The 18,815-nt window shown below is 34.4% G+C and overlaps 1 protein-coding gene across 8 annotated transcripts in view; it reads right to left on the reverse strand.

The window, feature by feature from the left end:
• Positions 1 to 516: 516 nt before the first annotated feature.
• Positions 517 to 18,815, reverse strand: part of SNX14 (sorting nexin 14) — a 70,692-nt gene continuing 52,393 nt past the window's right edge. For 4 of the 8 annotated variants that reach the window (XM_045543969.1, XM_045543965.1, XM_045543968.1 and 1 more), the window contains 8 exons: positions 17,374 to 17,414; positions 17,117 to 17,236; positions 12,070 to 12,193; positions 11,625 to 11,789; positions 11,363 to 11,458; positions 2,494 to 2,585; positions 1,769 to 1,825; positions 517 to 932 (listed from right to left, as the gene is read on the reverse strand). In XM_045543969.1, coding sequence (XP_045399925.1) covers positions 894 to 932; positions 1,769 to 1,825; positions 2,494 to 2,585; positions 11,363 to 11,458; positions 11,625 to 11,789; positions 12,070 to 12,193; positions 17,117 to 17,236; positions 17,374 to 17,414 — 734 coding nt within the window. In that variant the 3' untranslated portion in view covers positions 517 to 893. Of the gene's footprint in view, positions 933 to 1,768; positions 1,826 to 2,493; positions 2,586 to 11,362; positions 11,459 to 11,624; positions 11,790 to 12,069; positions 12,194 to 13,439; positions 13,602 to 15,438; positions 15,510 to 17,116; positions 17,237 to 17,373; positions 17,415 to 18,815 lie in introns of those variants that run through there. The other 4 variants (XM_045543971.1, XM_045543970.1, XR_006733531.1 and 1 more) reach the window with 4 other exon arrangements.

The following is an 18,815-nucleotide window of genomic DNA, read 5'->3' on the forward strand; positions in this document are numbered from 1 at the left end:
TTATAACATCTAAGAACCATTTTTGAAATCTTGAGAAAAAAATGAATAGTAAAATCAAATGTGTTAGCTTTCCAAATTATATAAGTTCCCACATTATACAGCTTAGTATCTAATATATGGCTGAAGCTCAATAAATACATTCTGAATAAATACTACAACCAATAACCAAATGCAAAATGCCCAATAATGACAGACAAATTTGTTTTAAGGAGAAATGTATAGCATAGTAAGGAATTCTAAGAATTCTAAACATTGAATCTTTAAAAATAATTTTTAAGTTAACTTTCAAGAAATACTGTATTCTGTATTCTATACAAATAATTCTGTATTTTTCTTTTGAAGGGATAACAGACAACACAAACCAAAAATCTACTTGTCTAAATTGTTTAAACAAGCTTTGGGAATATACTTACACACAATTCAGTGAAACTTAGTTGCAATCACGCCACCACAAAATATCTGTAAATAAGCAGTTTTCACACCCAACGGCAATAACTGTCAGTCATCCAGCAAGAGTAAGGAAAAATCCCTTGTTTATTATGAAAAATTCATACAAGATGTTTTATTTATAGACACACAGTTATTAACTATGTAGAAAATGAAAAAAAGGAAAATAAATACACTGAAATGTATCAACTCTATATAAGAAAAATCAGATCTTACTGTTCCTCCACACTAAACATAATTATTTTCAAAGTGATACAACGGCTAAGAAACTCAGTCACTTTTAATCATTATTAAATTTGTATTAGTCTTTATTAAAACAATCAAAATTTCAGACTGAAGTACATGATATATACAAGAATATACAAAAGTAAAAAGAAAACTGTACATTTCTACAACACTAGCACAGCAGAAGTTTCAACAGATTATTCTATACCAAATCCAAATGTTTACATCCAGGATGTCACAGAGGTAACTTCCTTTTGTACCTAAAGTGAAAATAAATCCATTTAATAGAAGCAATAAGATAAAGGTTCATTTGTGAGTTGCCTAACAGCTCTAATGTATTAAAATTCTAACCTAATACATATATTATAAGCCAAAAGAAACTGGTTGACAGACCTTATAAAGTCTCAGAGCTGAAGGTTTACTGGAGTTGATTCCCATGTACACTGAACATAAAATGTCTGTAATTGCCACCCTGTTCTAACATACCCTTAATATAACGATAACTTGAAAGCTTAAAATAAGTAAACAGTCCAAATCTGGTTTCCTCTATTCTACAAAAGTGACATTTCATTGTGATACCACAGTGCCTTGAAAAATAGTTTTTCATCCAACCAAGAGGATTAGTCAAAAAATAAAATAGAAAATAATGACTTACACTTTTGCTCAAAACTCAAAATCCTCAAGATTCAATATAATAATGATATTATCATACTCTAATTCTAATTCATTTTGAGCTCTTGGGTTTATATAAACCCAATTGCTTCAAAAAATACTGAAGTCTCTGACTTACACACAGCATACAGTGTTGCAGACTTAAACTCACACCTTCCTCTGGAAAGACTGTAAAGGTTCCCTATGTGTTTGTAATTAGGAAGGGATAAAGTCAAAGCAGAGGCTATTTAGTTCCTATCCCCCAAAATCCACTCTTCTGTTGGGCATGTTAAATAAAGAAATTAAAAAAAACATTAGATGAGGTTGTTCATTTTTTTACAGGATCATAGTGACAAAGGTTTTATTAACCTTTGTGTCTCTAATTAAAATAAATGTCAGCATACCATTAAGAGAGTAACAAATAAAATTATTGCTTTTTAGTTACCTTATTGAGCTCTGGAAACAGCTCCTGTATCACAATGTCCAACAATACATAAGTAAGCTAAAGCACCAAAATAATAATAATAATAATAAATTTTAAGGCATTAAACATAAAAAACATAAAAATGATAAGCACAAAATTGAGGACGGTGGTTACCCCTAAATGGCAAGGCAGGGAATGGGACTGACAATGTAAAACAAGCAGGAAAGTGGCTTCACATAGTATCAATAATGTTCTATTCTTGAATGGGTGGTAGGTACACATGTGTTTGCATGTGAACATTTTATTATTATTGCCTTATAACTCATTTTTATGTTAAATATCTTATAGGTAATAAAAATATTAAAGAAATAAGCAGAATACAAAATTCTAACTGTATTAAGATCTCAACAGAATAATATAGACTACAAACATAAAAATGTTAACTGTGGTTATTCTATGTGACTTGAATGATGGAATTACCAATTTTTAATTTTTGACTGTATTTCATGAATTTTCTATATATTTGAAAATTTCTACACTGAATATATATTAATTTTAAATCAAAACAATTCATGTTATTAAGAAAAAGGAGATCAGCAAAAAAGAGTAACACAAATAAAATACTTTATCTGAACGTCTGAATTACACTGCCTAGATTTAGTATAGTGCCACTTACACGGCTAATAATATACCAGATACTCAACAAACCCAGTCAACACCAGCCTACCAGCTCTAATGGATCTTACCTGCTTGTTGAGTACTGGCTGCTGTAAGCCATCAAACAGAAGTCTGATGCTTTCATACTTGGTTTCTTTGCCAATACACTTGACTAACAGATCTACACAAAAAAGCCACATGTGGAACAATTTTATATTATAAAGTCAGTCATCATTAACTAGATCATAAAGCAAAATCCCCACCCTGTTTCCCAGATATTATGTAAAAACTATTAATCAGTATTTCCCAAACCAGTGTTTTTGCAAGAGGCTCCTGGAAAAATGGGTTCTATGGTCAAGAAATGCAGTATCATGTATCCCACTTTGGGAGATTCACAATATACAAAAGCACACTGAAAGCTCTGAGGAATGTTACAGTAAAAAAATCTGCTTATACTATGAATAAAAGATAGTTGGAAAATAATACATACTGTATTATCCTATTAGGGGAAAATAAAAAAAATAAACTCTAAAATGATGTTTGTACATTTGTAGACACACACATAGAAATGCATAGAAAAACGTCTGCAAGGATTAACACCAAACTGGGGCATGAGCCTACTTCTACACAGTGGGGAAAAGGATAGCTTCTACTTTTTTCCTATATATTTTCATAATGTTCTTAATATCAGAAAAAAAATTTAATTTTTAAAGGTAGACTTTTTGCAATGACTATGACCACTTTATTTCTGTACTTTTTATATAAATTACTATTAGTCATCTTAAAGACCAATCATTCTGAAAAACACTACAAATGTTTGAACACTAATTTAGGATCCAAGTTCAGATTGTTGTCCAACTGTACAGCTGTCACGTACCACGCATATCATTCCTCTCACCAAAAAAAGGTCAATCCTTATTAAGATTTCCACTTAGGGGTGGGGGGCAAGATGGCTGACCAGAGACATCACTTGCCAGACCAACCCAGAGGGAAGGAAGGGTACCAGATAAAGGAGATGGGAGAGCGGATGCATCTCAGGAGTAGGTGAGAGAGGGAAACGCCAGAGCCTGCAGGGGACCTCATGGAGGAAAACTGCATAGCAGAGAAGGAAGAAGATAAAGGAAACAAAGGTATCAGGGAGGAGCCCAATGAAGGAGTAAGTGGGGGGATCCCTTTCTCCCTCCCACACTCCTTCAGTGATCAGAGGGCTACCAAGTTTCTTGGAAGCTTTTCCAACCCCAAGAGCCCAAGCACTGCGGCAACCATGGAATTTTGGGGAGAACTTGCATGATCCCAGAGCTTGAACATTCTGTGCAGAGTTCCCCTCCAAGGAGGGTGATCCAAGAGGCTGGAGAACCAGCTTTCTTCCATTCAGACTTTTGTCCTTCCCTGCCCCTCCCCCACCCACTGCAACGAGGAGAGCAGTTTCAGATGAGAATTTGGTGAGCAGCCACCTCTCCCTAGCTGTTGCCCTCCAGTATGAGGTTTCCACAAAGAGTGAGGCCCACGTCTTTCCCCTTGAGGACCTGCAGTGGACCTGAGGTGCCCGACGTGGGAGCTCCCTTCCTGCTGGCATTTCTTAGAGACACAGGAGAGCAGGTCAGCCACACAAGCTGGATCCTGTGCCCCCTGGACTCAAGCGGGTGGGGCGGGAGGGGTGGGTTTAGGAGTTGGGCTCCCGCGAGGAAGCCCACGTGGGTGGAATTGACAGGAAAATACTGTGGGGGTCTGAGACACAGAGATCTGGGGAAGCGCCCACCCCACTAGGGGGGGTCCTCCCATGGGAAGATTCCAGCCATGGTACCATACCAACTAAGGGCGGGACACCTGTTTGCAACCAGAGGCGCTAAGGCAAGAGAAGCAGAGCTCACTCCAAATAACCAGTTGGGGAACTGTGACCCCTTCCCCACAAATAGCCTTCCTGGTCTGGAAAGCCTGCCTTGACCCTCCTGCAGTGTCTTTCCCTAGCGCCAAGAAAATGACTTTGGAGTCCTGTTGAGACTCAAAGCCCCAGCTTGAAGTGCCATAGCAACCAAGTGTGGCATGTAAAAGCACGTCCGTGTGAAACAGACACAGGAGGGCAAGGGTAACTTATGCAAGAGGAGAGGAGCTCACTCCCAAAAGAGAGCCAAAAGACTTCTGGAATTGATAAATAAATTCAGCGAAGTCTCAGGTTATAAAATCAGTGTATACAAATCAGTAGCATTCCTATATACCAGTAACAGTCAAGCTGAGAGTCAAATCAAAGACTCAATACCATTCACAATAGCTACAAAGAAAATAAAATACCTAGCAATATACTTAACCAAGGAGGTGAAAGACCTCTACAAAGAGAACTATGAAATACTAAGGAATTACACATGATACAAACAAGTGGAAAAACATATAATGCTCATTGATTGGTACAATCAACATTGTTAAAATGTCCATACTACCCAAAGTGATTTACAGATTCAATGCAATTCCCATCAAAATACCAACATCATATTTCACAGATCTAGAAAAAATAATGCTACACTTTGTGTGGAACCAGAAAAGAGCCCAACTACCCAAAGCAATCTTAAGCAAAAAGAACAAATCTGGCTTACCTCACTTCAAACTATACTACAAGGCTATAGTAACCCAAATAGCATGATATTGGTACAAAAACAGAGACCCAGACCAATGGAACAGAATAAAGAACTCAGATATAAAACCATCTACTTACAAACCAACTGATCTTTGACAAAGTAGACAACAATGTACACTGGGGAAAAAAAGCCATGTTCAACAAGTGGTGCTGGGAAAATTGCATAACCATATGCAGAAGAATGAAACAGGACTCCTACCTGTCACCACTCACAAAAATTAACTCAAGATGGATAAAAGGCTTAGACCTAAGGCATGAAACCGTAAGAATTCTAAAGGAAAATATACGAAAAACTGTTCTAAGATATCAGTCTAGGCAAACTATTTATGACTAAGACCCCAATGACAATCATGGCAACAACAAAAATAAATGTGATTTGATTAAACTAAAAAGCTGCTGCACAGTTAAAGAAACAATCAACAGAGCAAACAGACAACCTACAGGAGAAAATATCTGCAAGCTATACATCTAATAAAGTGCTAATAACTAGGATTTACAAAGAACTCAAGCAAATCAACAAGAAAAAAAGAAACAACCCTATTAAAAAGTGGGCAAAAGACATGAATAGAAGCTTCTCAAAAGAAGAAAGACAAATGGCCAGTAAGGATATAAAAAAATGCTCAACGTCACTAATCATCAGGGAAGTACAAATTAAAACCACAATGAGATATCACCTTTCCTCAGTTAGAATGGCTTTTATTAAAAAGTCCAAAAACAATAGATGCTGGCATGGATGCAGAAAGCATGGAAAAGTCCCACACTGTTGATGGGACTGCAAATTACTACAACCTCTACGGAAAACAGTATGGAGATCCCTCAAAGAATTAAAAGTAGACCTACCATTCGATCCAGCAATCCTACTATTAAGTTTTACCCAAACAAAAAGATGACTTTTCATCAAAAAGACATCTGCACTCAAATGTTTATCGCAGCACAACTGCAAAGATGTGGAATCAATCCAAGTACCCATTAATTCTGAGTGGATTAGTAAAATATGGTATATGTATACCATGGACTACTACTCAGCCATAAAAAGATGAATTAATACCTTTTGCAACAATCTGGATGGAACTAGAGACCATTTTCCCAAGTAAAGTATCTCAAGAATGGAAAAACACCACATGTACTCACTATTAAATTGGAACTAACTGCTAAGCACACGTGCAGACAGGGAAGTAAAACTCAGTGGTAATCAACCAAGAGGGAGGGAGGGGCAGGGGAGGGGGAAAAAAAGCTACCTAATGGTTACTATGAACACTACTTGGGTGATTGCCACACCTATAATTGGGACTCAAGCATTACAAAAGTAATCCATGTAATCTAAAATACTTGTACCCCCTCAATGTTTTGAAATAAAAAAAAAGTCTCCATTTAATGTTGTCCCCAAGCAGAAAAAAATTATTCTTAAGTAAACAAGGCAGCCAAATATTTGCCCCTTTCCCCCATTGTAACTAAACTCAGTGCTATTCATAAAAAATTCTCCCTTTATGCTTGGTTCTATAAGGTCAATCTAACCCTAAGAGGCAAAGGCTAAATTCAATTTACAATGGACATAGTAGATCCTTGATATTTTCAAGATATGTGGCCCAATATAGATTTTTGTGAATCCTAAAATTTACCAATACTCCATGGAACTTCCATGCATTCATATGCATGAAGCTAATGAACAAATATATGTGATCCTTTCAGATCCTTCAGGTGTCACTAAGAACACAGAATAACAGAAAGGCATGGTAGGCGTACTTAAGAGCTAAGTTACTTCTTTTCAAACAGGATTCTTAAAGAAAATGTGGTTCACATTTGTGCCTCAGCAAAATAACACATTAGTATATTCACTGGTTTTCCATGTTGGTCCTAAATATCAAAACTGAGACCATTAAAAGTATGAATGCTAAAGGTCACTATATTACAAAGCAGGTAAAAAATTATTTCATCATTTGCCTCCAGAAGACTTACTCAAAAATAGCTTATGTTCACTTTTATATGCACACCAGGTATTTAACTTAATTGTTTTTACAAAGAGCAACAGAACTATTTCAAGAATAATTCTTCAATGCTGAGAACTCTCTAAGATTCTGTCCTAAGCACTCTTCTCTTCACTTTTTAAAACAGACTTTGTTTTTTAGAGTAGTTTTGTGTTCACAACAAAACTGAGCAGAAGATATAGATTTCCCGTATACTCCCTTGTCCCAGCAGACGCAGTCTCCTCCATTATCAACATCCCCCACAAGACTGTACATTTGTTATAACTGATAAACCTACACTGGCATATCATTATCACCCAGAGTCCGTAATTTATAATGGGGTTCACTCTTGGTTTTGTACATTCTGTGGGTTTGGACAAGTGTATAAGGACATATACCCACCATTATAATATCAAACAGACTAGTTTCATTGCCCTAAAAATCCTGTGTTCCACCTATTCATCCCTCCCCCTGCAACCACTGATCTTTTTACTGTCTTCTTAGCTTTGCCTTTTCCAGAATGTTATATAGTTGGAATCATACAGCATGTAGCCTTTTCATATTGCCTTCTTTCACACAGTAATATGAGTTCAGGGTTTCTCCATGTCTTCTGATGACTTGATAACTCATTTCTTTATAGCACTGAATAATATTCTATTTTCTAGAAGTAGCACAGTTTATTTATCCATTTACCTAATTGCCTCCAAATTTTGGCAATTCTGAACAAAGCTGTTATAAACATTCATGTGCAAGTTTTTGGGTGGACATGTTTTTAACTCCTTTGGATAAGTAACAAGAAGCACAATTGCTGGATCTTATGTTAAGAGTATGTCTAGCTTTGTAAGAAACCAACAAACTATCTTCCAAAGTGGCAACACAATTTTGCATTCCTACCAGCAATGAATGAAGAGTTCTTGTTGCTTCACATCTTCCCCAGCAAATGGTGTTGTCAGTGTTCTAGATTTTGGATATTCTAATAGGTGCATAGTGGTATCTCACTGTTGTTTTAATTTGTATTTCCCTGATGACACATACTGTGGAGCATCTTTTCATATGTTTGCAATCTGTGTATCTTCTTTGGTGAGGTGTCAAGGTATTTGGCTAATTTTTGAATCAAGTTGTTTGTGCTCTTATTGTTGAGTTTTGAGATTTCTTTGTATATTTTAGGTACCAGTACTTTATCTGGTAAGTCTTTTGCAACTATTTTCTCCCAGTCTGTGGCTTCTCTTCTCATTCTCTTGACATCTTTCACTAAGCAAAATTTTAATGAAGTAAAGTTTATCAATTCTTTCTTTCATGGCTCATGCCTTTGGTGTTGCAACTAAAAAGTCACTGCCAAACTGAAGGTCATCCACATTTTTTCCTATGTTATCCTCTATGAGTTTTATAATACTGCTTTTTATAGTTAGGTCTATGATAAATTTTCAGTTAATTTTTGTGAAGGATGCAAGGTCTGTGTTTGATCATTTTTTTTACATGTGGATGTCCAGTTGTTCCAGCACTATTTGTTGAAAAGACTATATTTTCTCCATTGTATTGCCTTTGCAACTTTGTCAAAGATCAGCGATCAGGTGACATTACCTATCTGGTTCTATTTCTGGGCTCTCTATTGAGTTTCCTGGATCTATTTGAATTAATATATCCTTTTGCCAATACCACACTGTCTTGATTACTATAGCTTTATAGTATGTCTTGAAGCAAAGTAGTGTCAATCCTCTGACTTTGTTCTTCTCATTCAATACTGAGTTGGCTATTCTGGGTTCTTCTGCCTCTCCATATAAACTTTAAAATGTTTGTCAACAAAATATAATAACTTACTGGGAACCGGGATTGCACTGAATCTGTAGGTCAAGTTGTGAAGAACTGACATCTTGAAAATACTGAGTCTTCCTATCCATGAACATAAAATATCTCTCCATTTACTTAGTTCTCCTTTGATTTCTTTCATCACAGTTTTGTAGTTTTCCTCATAATAGATTTTATATACATGTTTTATTGGATTTTTATCTAAATGTTTAATTTTTAGGAGTGCTAACGCAAATGGTATTATTTTTAATTTCAAATACCACTTGTTCATTGCTGGTATAAAGAAAAGTGACTGACTTTTCTGTGTTAACCTTATATCCTACAACCCTGCTAATCATTGCTTATTAGTCCCAAGAGTGTTTTTATTAATTTTTTTGGATATTCTATACAATCATGTCATCTGTAAACAAAGACAGTTTTATTTCTTCCTTGCCAATCAGTATACTTTTTTAATTTCCTTTTCTTGTCTTACTGTATTAGCAAGGACTTCCAGTACAATGCTGAAATACAGTTGTGAGAGGGAACATCTTTATCTTGTTCCTGATCTTAGTGGGAAAGGCTCAAGTTTCTCACCATTAAGTATAATGTTAGCTATAGGTGTTTTTGTAGATTTTCTTTATCAAGTTGAGGAAGTTCTCTTCTATTCCTAGAAGATTATTTTTTATGAGTGGTTGTAGGATTTTATCAAGTGCTTTTTCTGCATCTATTGTTATGGGCATAAGATTTTTCTTCTTTAACCTGTTGGTGTAAAGGACCACATTAACTGATTTTTGAATGAATGTTGAACCACCCTTGAATATCTGGGATAAATCCCACTTGGTCCGGTATATAATTCTAACATTCTTGCTATAAGTAAGTCTGTTCTGATGCTCTTTCTCTCCAAATTGTGTTTTTTTAGCTTTAGTATGTCTTGTAATGTTTTTCTTGATAGCTGGACATGATGCACTGGGTAAGAGGAACTGCCATAAATAGGCCTTTAGTAATGTGGTGGTAAGGTATGCAGGGAAAGGAAGGTTTCTACAGTCCTATGAATAGGTCTCAGTCTTTTAATGAGCCTGTACCACTGGACTATGAATTTCATACATGCTTCAAGGATTTCCCCCCTCCCCCTTAGGTAGGACAGGATGGCTACAGTAGACTAGTTATTTCCCTTCTTCCATATTGAAGACCACAGTGGCTGGAGTTGGGTATTTCCCTTCCCCTAGGTCAATTAGGCTCTGGATAAATATTAATAGTTTCTCCTGAGGGTAGGTCTTATTAAGATGAACAGAGTACTCTGATACATTTCAAAATGGTCCCTTTTCTCCTCTCTCTGTGAGAAGCACGAGGGGATTTTTCTCTAATATTCACTGTGAAAACCTGGTTAAGCCTCTGAGATAAAACTCACAAAAGTATGGAGAGCCCCGCCACGACTTGGTTCCCCTGGAGTTTTTAATCTCTCAAACTTGTCTACATTGAGCCTCCAGAAATTCATCAAAGTTTCCCCATCTCAGCAATGGCTTCCACAGACGTTTGAGTTCATGGGTTTCTGCTCCAGCTAGCTGTGATTCTCTGTTATCTACCTATTGGTCTCTCCAATTTGGGGGGCACTGATTTGCCCTGTGACCCCACCACTCTGCTGGATCTGAGAGCTGTTGATTTTTTAGTTTTTTTCAGGTTTTTACTTATTACTAGGCTACAGTGGCAACTTCCAGCTTCTCATGTGCCAGACCAGAAACTGGAAGTCACTCTCTTCTCTTCTTACTCTGTATTTTCTCCCTAGGTATTAGTAATCACTCACACATGATTCCCATGTCTCTATTAATCTACCCTGTACCACCTTTCCTCCAACTTCCAAATCTAGATATCCAATTGCTTATTTGACATTTCCTCCTGAATAATCTATAGGCACTTCACATTAAAAATGTCCTAAACCAATCATCCTCTGATTTGATCCTGTGACATTTCTCCTTGTATCTTCTACCACAGTAAAAGGTTACTACTATTCATTTACTTAGGGGCCCAAACCTACCAACTCTATAAGAGAGGTGATCATCTTCCCCCTTTGTGATATCTCTGTAACATGAACATGCCTCTATTATCACATGTATGTTTTATCTATCTATCTGTCTTCCTGCTATACTAAGCTACTCAAGCACATTTTTTATATTCCTTGTACTTTGCATAGTCCCTGGAACATGGAAGGTGCTCAGTAAATTTGGAATGAATGAATGAATTCTGATCTTTTAGTCATACCCACTTCTGCAGCTATTCTGATGATGTAGTGGGTGTAGGACTTCAACTGTCCTACAACATGTCACTTTGATCAGTCAGATTCTAAGTTATTATTGAAAGAATCTGGCTATTGTGTGAATAGAAACTGCCTTGTCTTAAAGCTCTTAGTGCTAACATCAGAAAGAAACAAATTTTACATAACTAGTCAGTTAATTTTAATTGGTCCTTATAACTATTTCTAAAATGAAAACTCACTGTAAAAATCAGCTTCAATAATTACTATACATCATGACCTCAAAGGAGTGCTAATCTATATGAAATTAAGTTATTTCTTAAATATTATACCTGGAACGTAATTCATCATTTCTTCAAAAGTCTGTTTTGCTCCTTTTTGCTTTTCATGGAGAGAGCGAGGCTCAGTATTTTCACAGAATATAGCATCTAAAAAAGAGTAAAAAGAAATATTTATGGAATTTTCACCTATTTATATACAAAGTAGTTCCTCAGTGTAGAAATACTAATGAACCAAAAACAAGACTTCTTAGTCTTTTAAATCCAATTAAGATCACAAAGTACATAAAACATAAACACATGAGAAAACACAAACCTCTAAGAAGCGTTATGAGTGAGACCAAACGGTGTTCCTGAAATAGCTGTTCTAGCTTACACTGAAGATAGTAGTCAGTATACATTTCCAGGGTGTTTTTAAAGAGGATTCGCATTCCCATTAAGAGATGATGAAGCCAGTCAGGAACTTGGAAAACCACCCGTCCTGAAATAGATCAAATGGAATGCCTTGTTGTTCCAGATAAACTGATATTTTGAACATATTCTAATATAGAATGCACAAATGACAACAGTCAATATTTTATCTGTAAATGCTAGCAACTTTAATATGTTCAAGACCAATTATATTGAATTCTTACAAAAAAAAGTACCTTCAATTAAAAAAAACTTATGATGGGCAATACTCAAAATTATTATTTGCATTGCAGAAGAAATAAGATAGATGACTGAAAAACAGGTCTTATTATAAACCACTTAGATCTTACCTACGTACATCAGGTAATCGTAGACTCCTTCTACAGTCATCACCTCCATAAAATAATTCTGATTTTGCTTTCTCTCTGTATTCTCAGCACGGTTTGCATTATTCTTAAACAGATCATTGAAAAGCTAAAATGTAAGTTTAAATAACAAAGACATATTTGTTAATATTTATTAATAAACATATGCTGCTGATAATCACTAAAGTGACACAGAGCAAAGGCATTTAAACCTTTTCCAATCAAAATGAAATATCAGATAGGTTAAGATATATTTCTAAAATTCCATATTTATGCCCAAAATTGTGTTAAAAAAATACATGTTCCCCCCAAAATGTTATATAAAAGTGTGCATTGATTTTAGGCACAACAGATAATTAATTCATTATTTATAAAGACCCACTCCTTTGTTTTTATATACCAAAAGGAACAAAGTAACATATTAAAATATATAGATATTTTACTGATAGCTCATTTTAAAACTAACATGATTTAAAAATTATAAATCACTAATTAATGAGTAGGGGTGAAAATTCAGCTTTAAGCAAAGTTTATTTGGACAATAATATTCAAAGCCCAGAAAGGCCTAACTGTTGTGAAAAAAATAAGATATGAAGAATAATAGTAAAAATTATGAAATGCAATTAACTCTCACCTCTACTCACCCCAAAACTACACAAAAAGAATCTACTATCAATAACAATAATCAATATATCCTAGGTAACTAATTAACTGAAGCAATATTTTATTCATTTATACATCCATTCAATAAACCTTTATTAAGTAATTTCTATGTGCCGGAGCAGACAGCATGCCAAGGGCAAGGAATACAAAAATGGGTCACTGTTCTCTAAAAAATTTAACATCTAATAAAAATAGGTCAAGAAAACAAATGAAATGGCATAAAACAGGCATTATGAGAGAAGCAAAGTACAGAGGACTGTGGAGGAAAGTATATTCAATTTTATCTGAGGATTAATTTTTAAAAAGCTTCCTAGAAAAGGAAGAGAATACACAATACATTCTATTGGCTCTTTTGTCAGATAAGTCTTAATGCAGAGGCATAAGTTTCAAACATTTTTCCCCAACCAAAGAAATATGAAAAGGGCTCTCCCTCCTGATACATTTCCCATACTCTTCCACATCCTTAGTTTAATTTTTTAACTAAAAAATAGTAATAGTACAGTAAGGCTGGAAAAGAAGGAGGAAAAACAACTGCCTAATACTACAACTATTATACTTTTGTATATTCCCCTCTAGTCTCTATGTATATAGCTGCAATGAGTGGGGTTCAAAAATTATGTCATACTTTTTTCACTTAGCACCGTATCAGGTATCTTTACGTTGCTTTTTAGTTTTTAGAAGCACAATTTTACCTGTAGCAAATATTCCCTGAGTGGATGGTTCCTTAAAATAAGTAATCATTCCTGTAATGTTGGAGTTTCATGTTGTTTCCAATTTTTCATTTCTATAAACAATACTTTAATGAACATCATCACATGTTATAGGCTCTTCTATTATTTTTTTCTGACAAACACCTGTCATTTGAGTCAGGAGTCAGAAGGTCAAAGAAGCACAAACACCTGATGGACTTTGTCACAAAGTACCAAATTCTTTTCCCAAGAGGTTGGGCCCATTTATAAGTCACCAGCAAAGTAAGTTTCTGGTTTGACCAAACTTTCATAAGCTATTTTGCAGACATATCCCCTATATACTAAAATTCACACTGTAGTATAATGACTCTTTCCTTATGTTTCCCCTGGGTAATCTTTTAAAATCCTACCCAATAGGTCTTTCATATTCCATCATTCATAGAAGTATGCATACATAATGAAGGCCAACTAAAAAAGAATTTCATAAAAAGCTGTTGTATCTTTTCAAGCAGTTTTGAGTTTCAATCTCTAGGTATAGTCACAACAATCCTGAGAGAGAGGACAAATACTACTAAGACTAATAAATTGCATTTGTGTCTATCTCTTCGGAGACAAAGCTATTACTGAGGAGGGCTGAGGCTTACTATAGAGAGCCACTTAAGATGATGCTTGAACAGAGAGGAGGAAAAAGTTAACGCCCATATCTCAATTCCTCCTCTTGAACATTTTAACATTTTTTACTTTATAATGGTATTTAGTGGAATTTTTGTGTTCAATAAAGATAAATGTAAAGGATCTATTAAAGAAAGCGAAATGCACATTAATATAGATAAACCACAAACCACAAACAAAATTAACATAAGCCAAGTTTTCAGCAACTGTATTCTTTAGAGCAGTAGATACGTTAACGGCTTCTGCTTCTCCCCACCACAGCCCTACTACTCAAGAACCTTAAGTACCAAGCAGGGTTTTATAACACAATAGACTCAATTCCTGTTTTGCCTGAAAACATCTGCAGGGAATAGTAAACCATTATTTAAAAGGATAGTAGACTTGGAGGGTGGGGGGCAAATTCTAAAAATAAATAAATAAATGAATGAATAAATAAAAATAACAAAACTTTTTTAAAAGTTTGGGTAGGTTTAAATAGCAGATCTGACACCACTAAAGAGGTAGAATTGGAAGACAGATCAGAAAAAATAAAGATAGACCAGAAAGTAGCAGAAACAAAGAAAATAAGAAAGAAAGGTTCAGATACATGGGAAATAGAAGGAGAATTAAATCAGTATTCCAGAAGCAGGTAAGAGAGGGGGCGTAGGGAAAAGGCAGTATCTAAAAAGAATAGCTGAGAACTTTTCAAAACTGGAAAGAGAACTGAGATAAAAGTGATCATGCGTCTCCATAGCCACACTCTTGTGTAGTCCCCTCCCACATCAACTCTGGGCTTGGCCACATGACTTGCTTTCTCTAATGGGACAAATGTTGAGCAAAATGTGGAACAGAGTCCTGGAAAGCTGTGGGTTGTGGCCTGCCCTCTTAGAATGCTGCTGTCACGTGAACCCAGGATTGCTTGAGGACACATGGCCCAGCCAACAGGCCACCAACATCCAGACATGTGAATGAGGCTATCTTTGGCCATCCAGCCCAAGAAGAGCCAAGACTGCAGCCCAGGTGAGACCAGGAGAAGTGCAGTACAACTGAGCCAAGCCCAAACTGCTGACCCTAGAATCATGAGCCAATAAAGTAGTTGTTTTAAGCCACTAACTTTTGCAGTGAATTGTAACACAATGTACCTTAAGTGACACAGAAATTTGTACCTAAAAGAAGGGTGTTGCCATAACAGAAACCTAATATACAATGGCATTGGCTTTGGAAGCTAGAGGTGGGTGGGCTGGACAAGTGGCAAAGAGTCTGTTAGTAAAACCTGGAAAAATGACAAACAAGTGTTACTGTAAGTTGGAAAAGCAACGAGGTAGCTATTACTGAAAATGGAAAAACTTACATCATATGGATTGTGTTCTTTGACCACAATGTAATTAAACTAGGATTCAATAACAACGAGAAAAGGATAACCTGAAAATTCAAAAATGTTTGGAAATTAAGAAACATTTATAAATAACCCATAGGTCAAAGAAGGAATGATAATGGAATATTCTGCAATGAATAACAAAAATGCTACATGTGGAATTTACAAGCTATAGTCAAAAACAGATTTAAAAGCAAATGTACATATTTTAATCCTTATATTAGAAAAGACTAAAAATTTATAAGTTAAGCATTAGCTCTACCTGAAGAAGTTAAAACTATAATAGAAGTATAAGCCCAGAGAAATATAAGGAATAAAAAATTTCTAAAAATACAGTCTGATAGAAAACATCAACAAAGCCAAAAGATAAAACTGACAAAATCTTGGCAACATCAATTAAATAAAAAAAAAGAAAAGACAAAGAATGTTGGGAATAAAAGCAAACATAACTACAGATGTCAGAGACAATGAAAAGAAAATATTATTGATAACTTCATACCAATAAATGTTCAGATTTAGATAAAATGGAAAATTTATCAAAAAATATAGCTTATCAAAACTGACTCGTAAAGTAATAAATGAATTTTATAATTGTTAAGGAAATTAAATTGGCTGTTAAAAAATCTTCATACAAACAAAATTTGAGGCTTAGATGACTTTACCAAGTGCTATCAAATATTTAAAAAGCTAATAACCAATAACTCCAATTATCATATAAAAGTCTACCAGAAAATAGAAAAGGCTAATATAACTTTGATACCAAAACCTAACATGGATAAAATGAGAAAGAAAAATTATAGGCTACTTCCACCCATAAATATGAACATGAACTTCCCTAACTTCAGAAAGGATATTCTATCAAAAAAGCTATACTACACTACTTAATGGTAAAACAACAAAACAATTTCCTTTGTATAGCAGGTTCTAATCAGGAATGAAACAAAACTGCCATGATTTGCAGTTAATTGTGTATATCTAAATAAATTAACAGACATATTACTAAAACTAATACAAGGCTAGCAAGAATGTTGAATAAAAATTAACTGTATTTCTGTTTACCAACAAGAAAGTTATAAAATGAAAAAATATTAAAGATATTATTCATAGTAATAATAAAAATGAAGATGGAGGAAGGGGGCCTGTCCTTTGAGCTTCCGTAACTCCCCATGCTGGGCACTACATCTTGGCACTAAACAGCTTCTTGAGGACAAGGACTATATCTTTGTATTTCTAATGCCTGGCACTCAATAATAGGCACACAATAAAATGTTTGTTTAATGAACAGATTAAATTATTATAAGCTATTAAAATCAGGTAATACCATCAAATAAACATAAATACATTATAGCAATTAATTCCTTGATTATTAGAAGTTGGTGATTTATAACCTAAGAAAACCACTTTTAAAAATCCCTCAAACACAGAAATGGTAGAAGTTTGTGAATACAATACCTAAAAAACATTTACCACATTAAAGCAAAGAACCAAGTAATTACACACAATAGCCCCTGTATACTGTACAACTGTTTTCCATATAAAGGAAATGTATAGTCCATACATTTCATTAACAAAGGATTAATTCTCCTATAATGGAAAAGTCATCCCAAGCAGAGCAACTTTAAAATTAACGGCTCTTTAATGCAATATGCAGTACCTTCTTGTTGTTTTCTGAAGTAGGGCTGAGAATGGTCAGTTCTGGTCTACTTGGTTTAGGCTTTGGAGATTCACAAGAATTAATGAAATTCATGATAAAAGGTTCCAAATGCTGACCTTTCTGTGGTGATACAGAGATCATTTTAAGAAAACAAACAATCAAGATGATTTTAAATATCATATAATCCATCAAAATTCATCAATATTTAAATGTTTATGACTATCATGTTATAAAATACACATAAATCAGTTATTCACCTCTTTCATTAGTTTTCCAGGAACAGACTTTATAATTTTTCCTGTAATTAAAAAAGTAAAACATTATTTTTTATGAAGGCATGATATACTTCATAACTGCTCATATGAATACTTCCCTAGGTAACTTTAAATACCAAATAGCCAAGTAAAAACTGTACAAAGTATTTATGACTGACTATTTCACATTCAACAGAAATTTTTAATAAATATGATATTCTAAACTATTTATAGATACAACATTTGGGATTTACTTTAAAATAATCCAGAGAGGTAGGAGGTGGGGAAGAGATGGAACAAGGCAAGTGTTGGTAACATTTGAGTAGAGTGAGTTTATTACACAATTTTCTCTGCTTTTATGTTTACTTGAAAATTTCCATAAGAAGTATTTTCAAAAGATTTTAAACAATGGTAAATATGTACTATATGTAAAGATAGGCAAAAGCTAGTCAAAAGAAAAAAAGTTTTAAGAATTGCTCCACATTTAAACTATTTGAATAGTTTATATTCTGAATTTTAGATGAAGAATTTCTAGTGTAATCCTATGTTTGCCAAAATTACTTCTTAATTTTACCTCCAGGTTCCCTGTAAAATATCAAACACCTTGAGATTTCCTCAAGCATTTAGAAATGACTGTTAAAAATTAATCAAAATTGACAAATACAACTTAAATTTCTGTCAGGTCAATTTAGAAAAAAGTAGAGTCATGACAACAGCAGGAGATATTAATAATAAAAAACAAAAACAGAGATTGTTTTGTGACAAACAAAAAATGCAAACTACCCAACCTTCCCACCTGGCTATTTCTGGTTCACGTATCTCTGATAATATCCCCTCTGCCCCTTATAATGTTCCCAAGCTCCTTAAATTATAGGGTTTCATCCCTACGCTTTTCTCTCTTCTATGTGTTCTTCCTAAGCCAAATTATTTGCTCAATCTGATTTCAAATATTAATAAAACTCAAATCTCTAATCCTTACCTGTCTCCTGCCTAATAAAATTCCTTCAACTGGATTTTATAAATTCAATAAATTGAAAACTTTTAATTTATTTCCCTATCCCAAAAAAGTAACAGTATTCATTCAGTTGTTTAAACAGATCATTTTTCTCCTCCAGTCAAACCTAGTCAATAACCAGGTCTACCCAACTCTATCTCCTTAACACCATATACAAGAAATATAAAATATCTTCACATTTTTCTCCTGATAAGACCCATATATACCAAATATTTTGGTGTATTAATATTACCAAATCTTAATTACAAAATATTTATTTGGTAATTAAATTTATTAATTTATTTAATTAGCAAATATTAATACTAAATGTAGTAATTTGGGGGGATATAGACAAAAGGCAAATTACTCACTTGTAATATTTAATTCATTAACTTAGTTCCACATACATACTTAAGATTATATAGGAAATATATTTAGAAACATTGCTTTC

This window comes from Lemur catta, chromosome 2 (assembly GCF_020740605.2).
Source record: "Lemur catta isolate mLemCat1 chromosome 2, mLemCat1.pri, whole genome shotgun sequence".
Taxonomy (NCBI): domain Eukaryota; kingdom Metazoa; phylum Chordata; class Mammalia; order Primates; family Lemuridae; genus Lemur; species Lemur catta.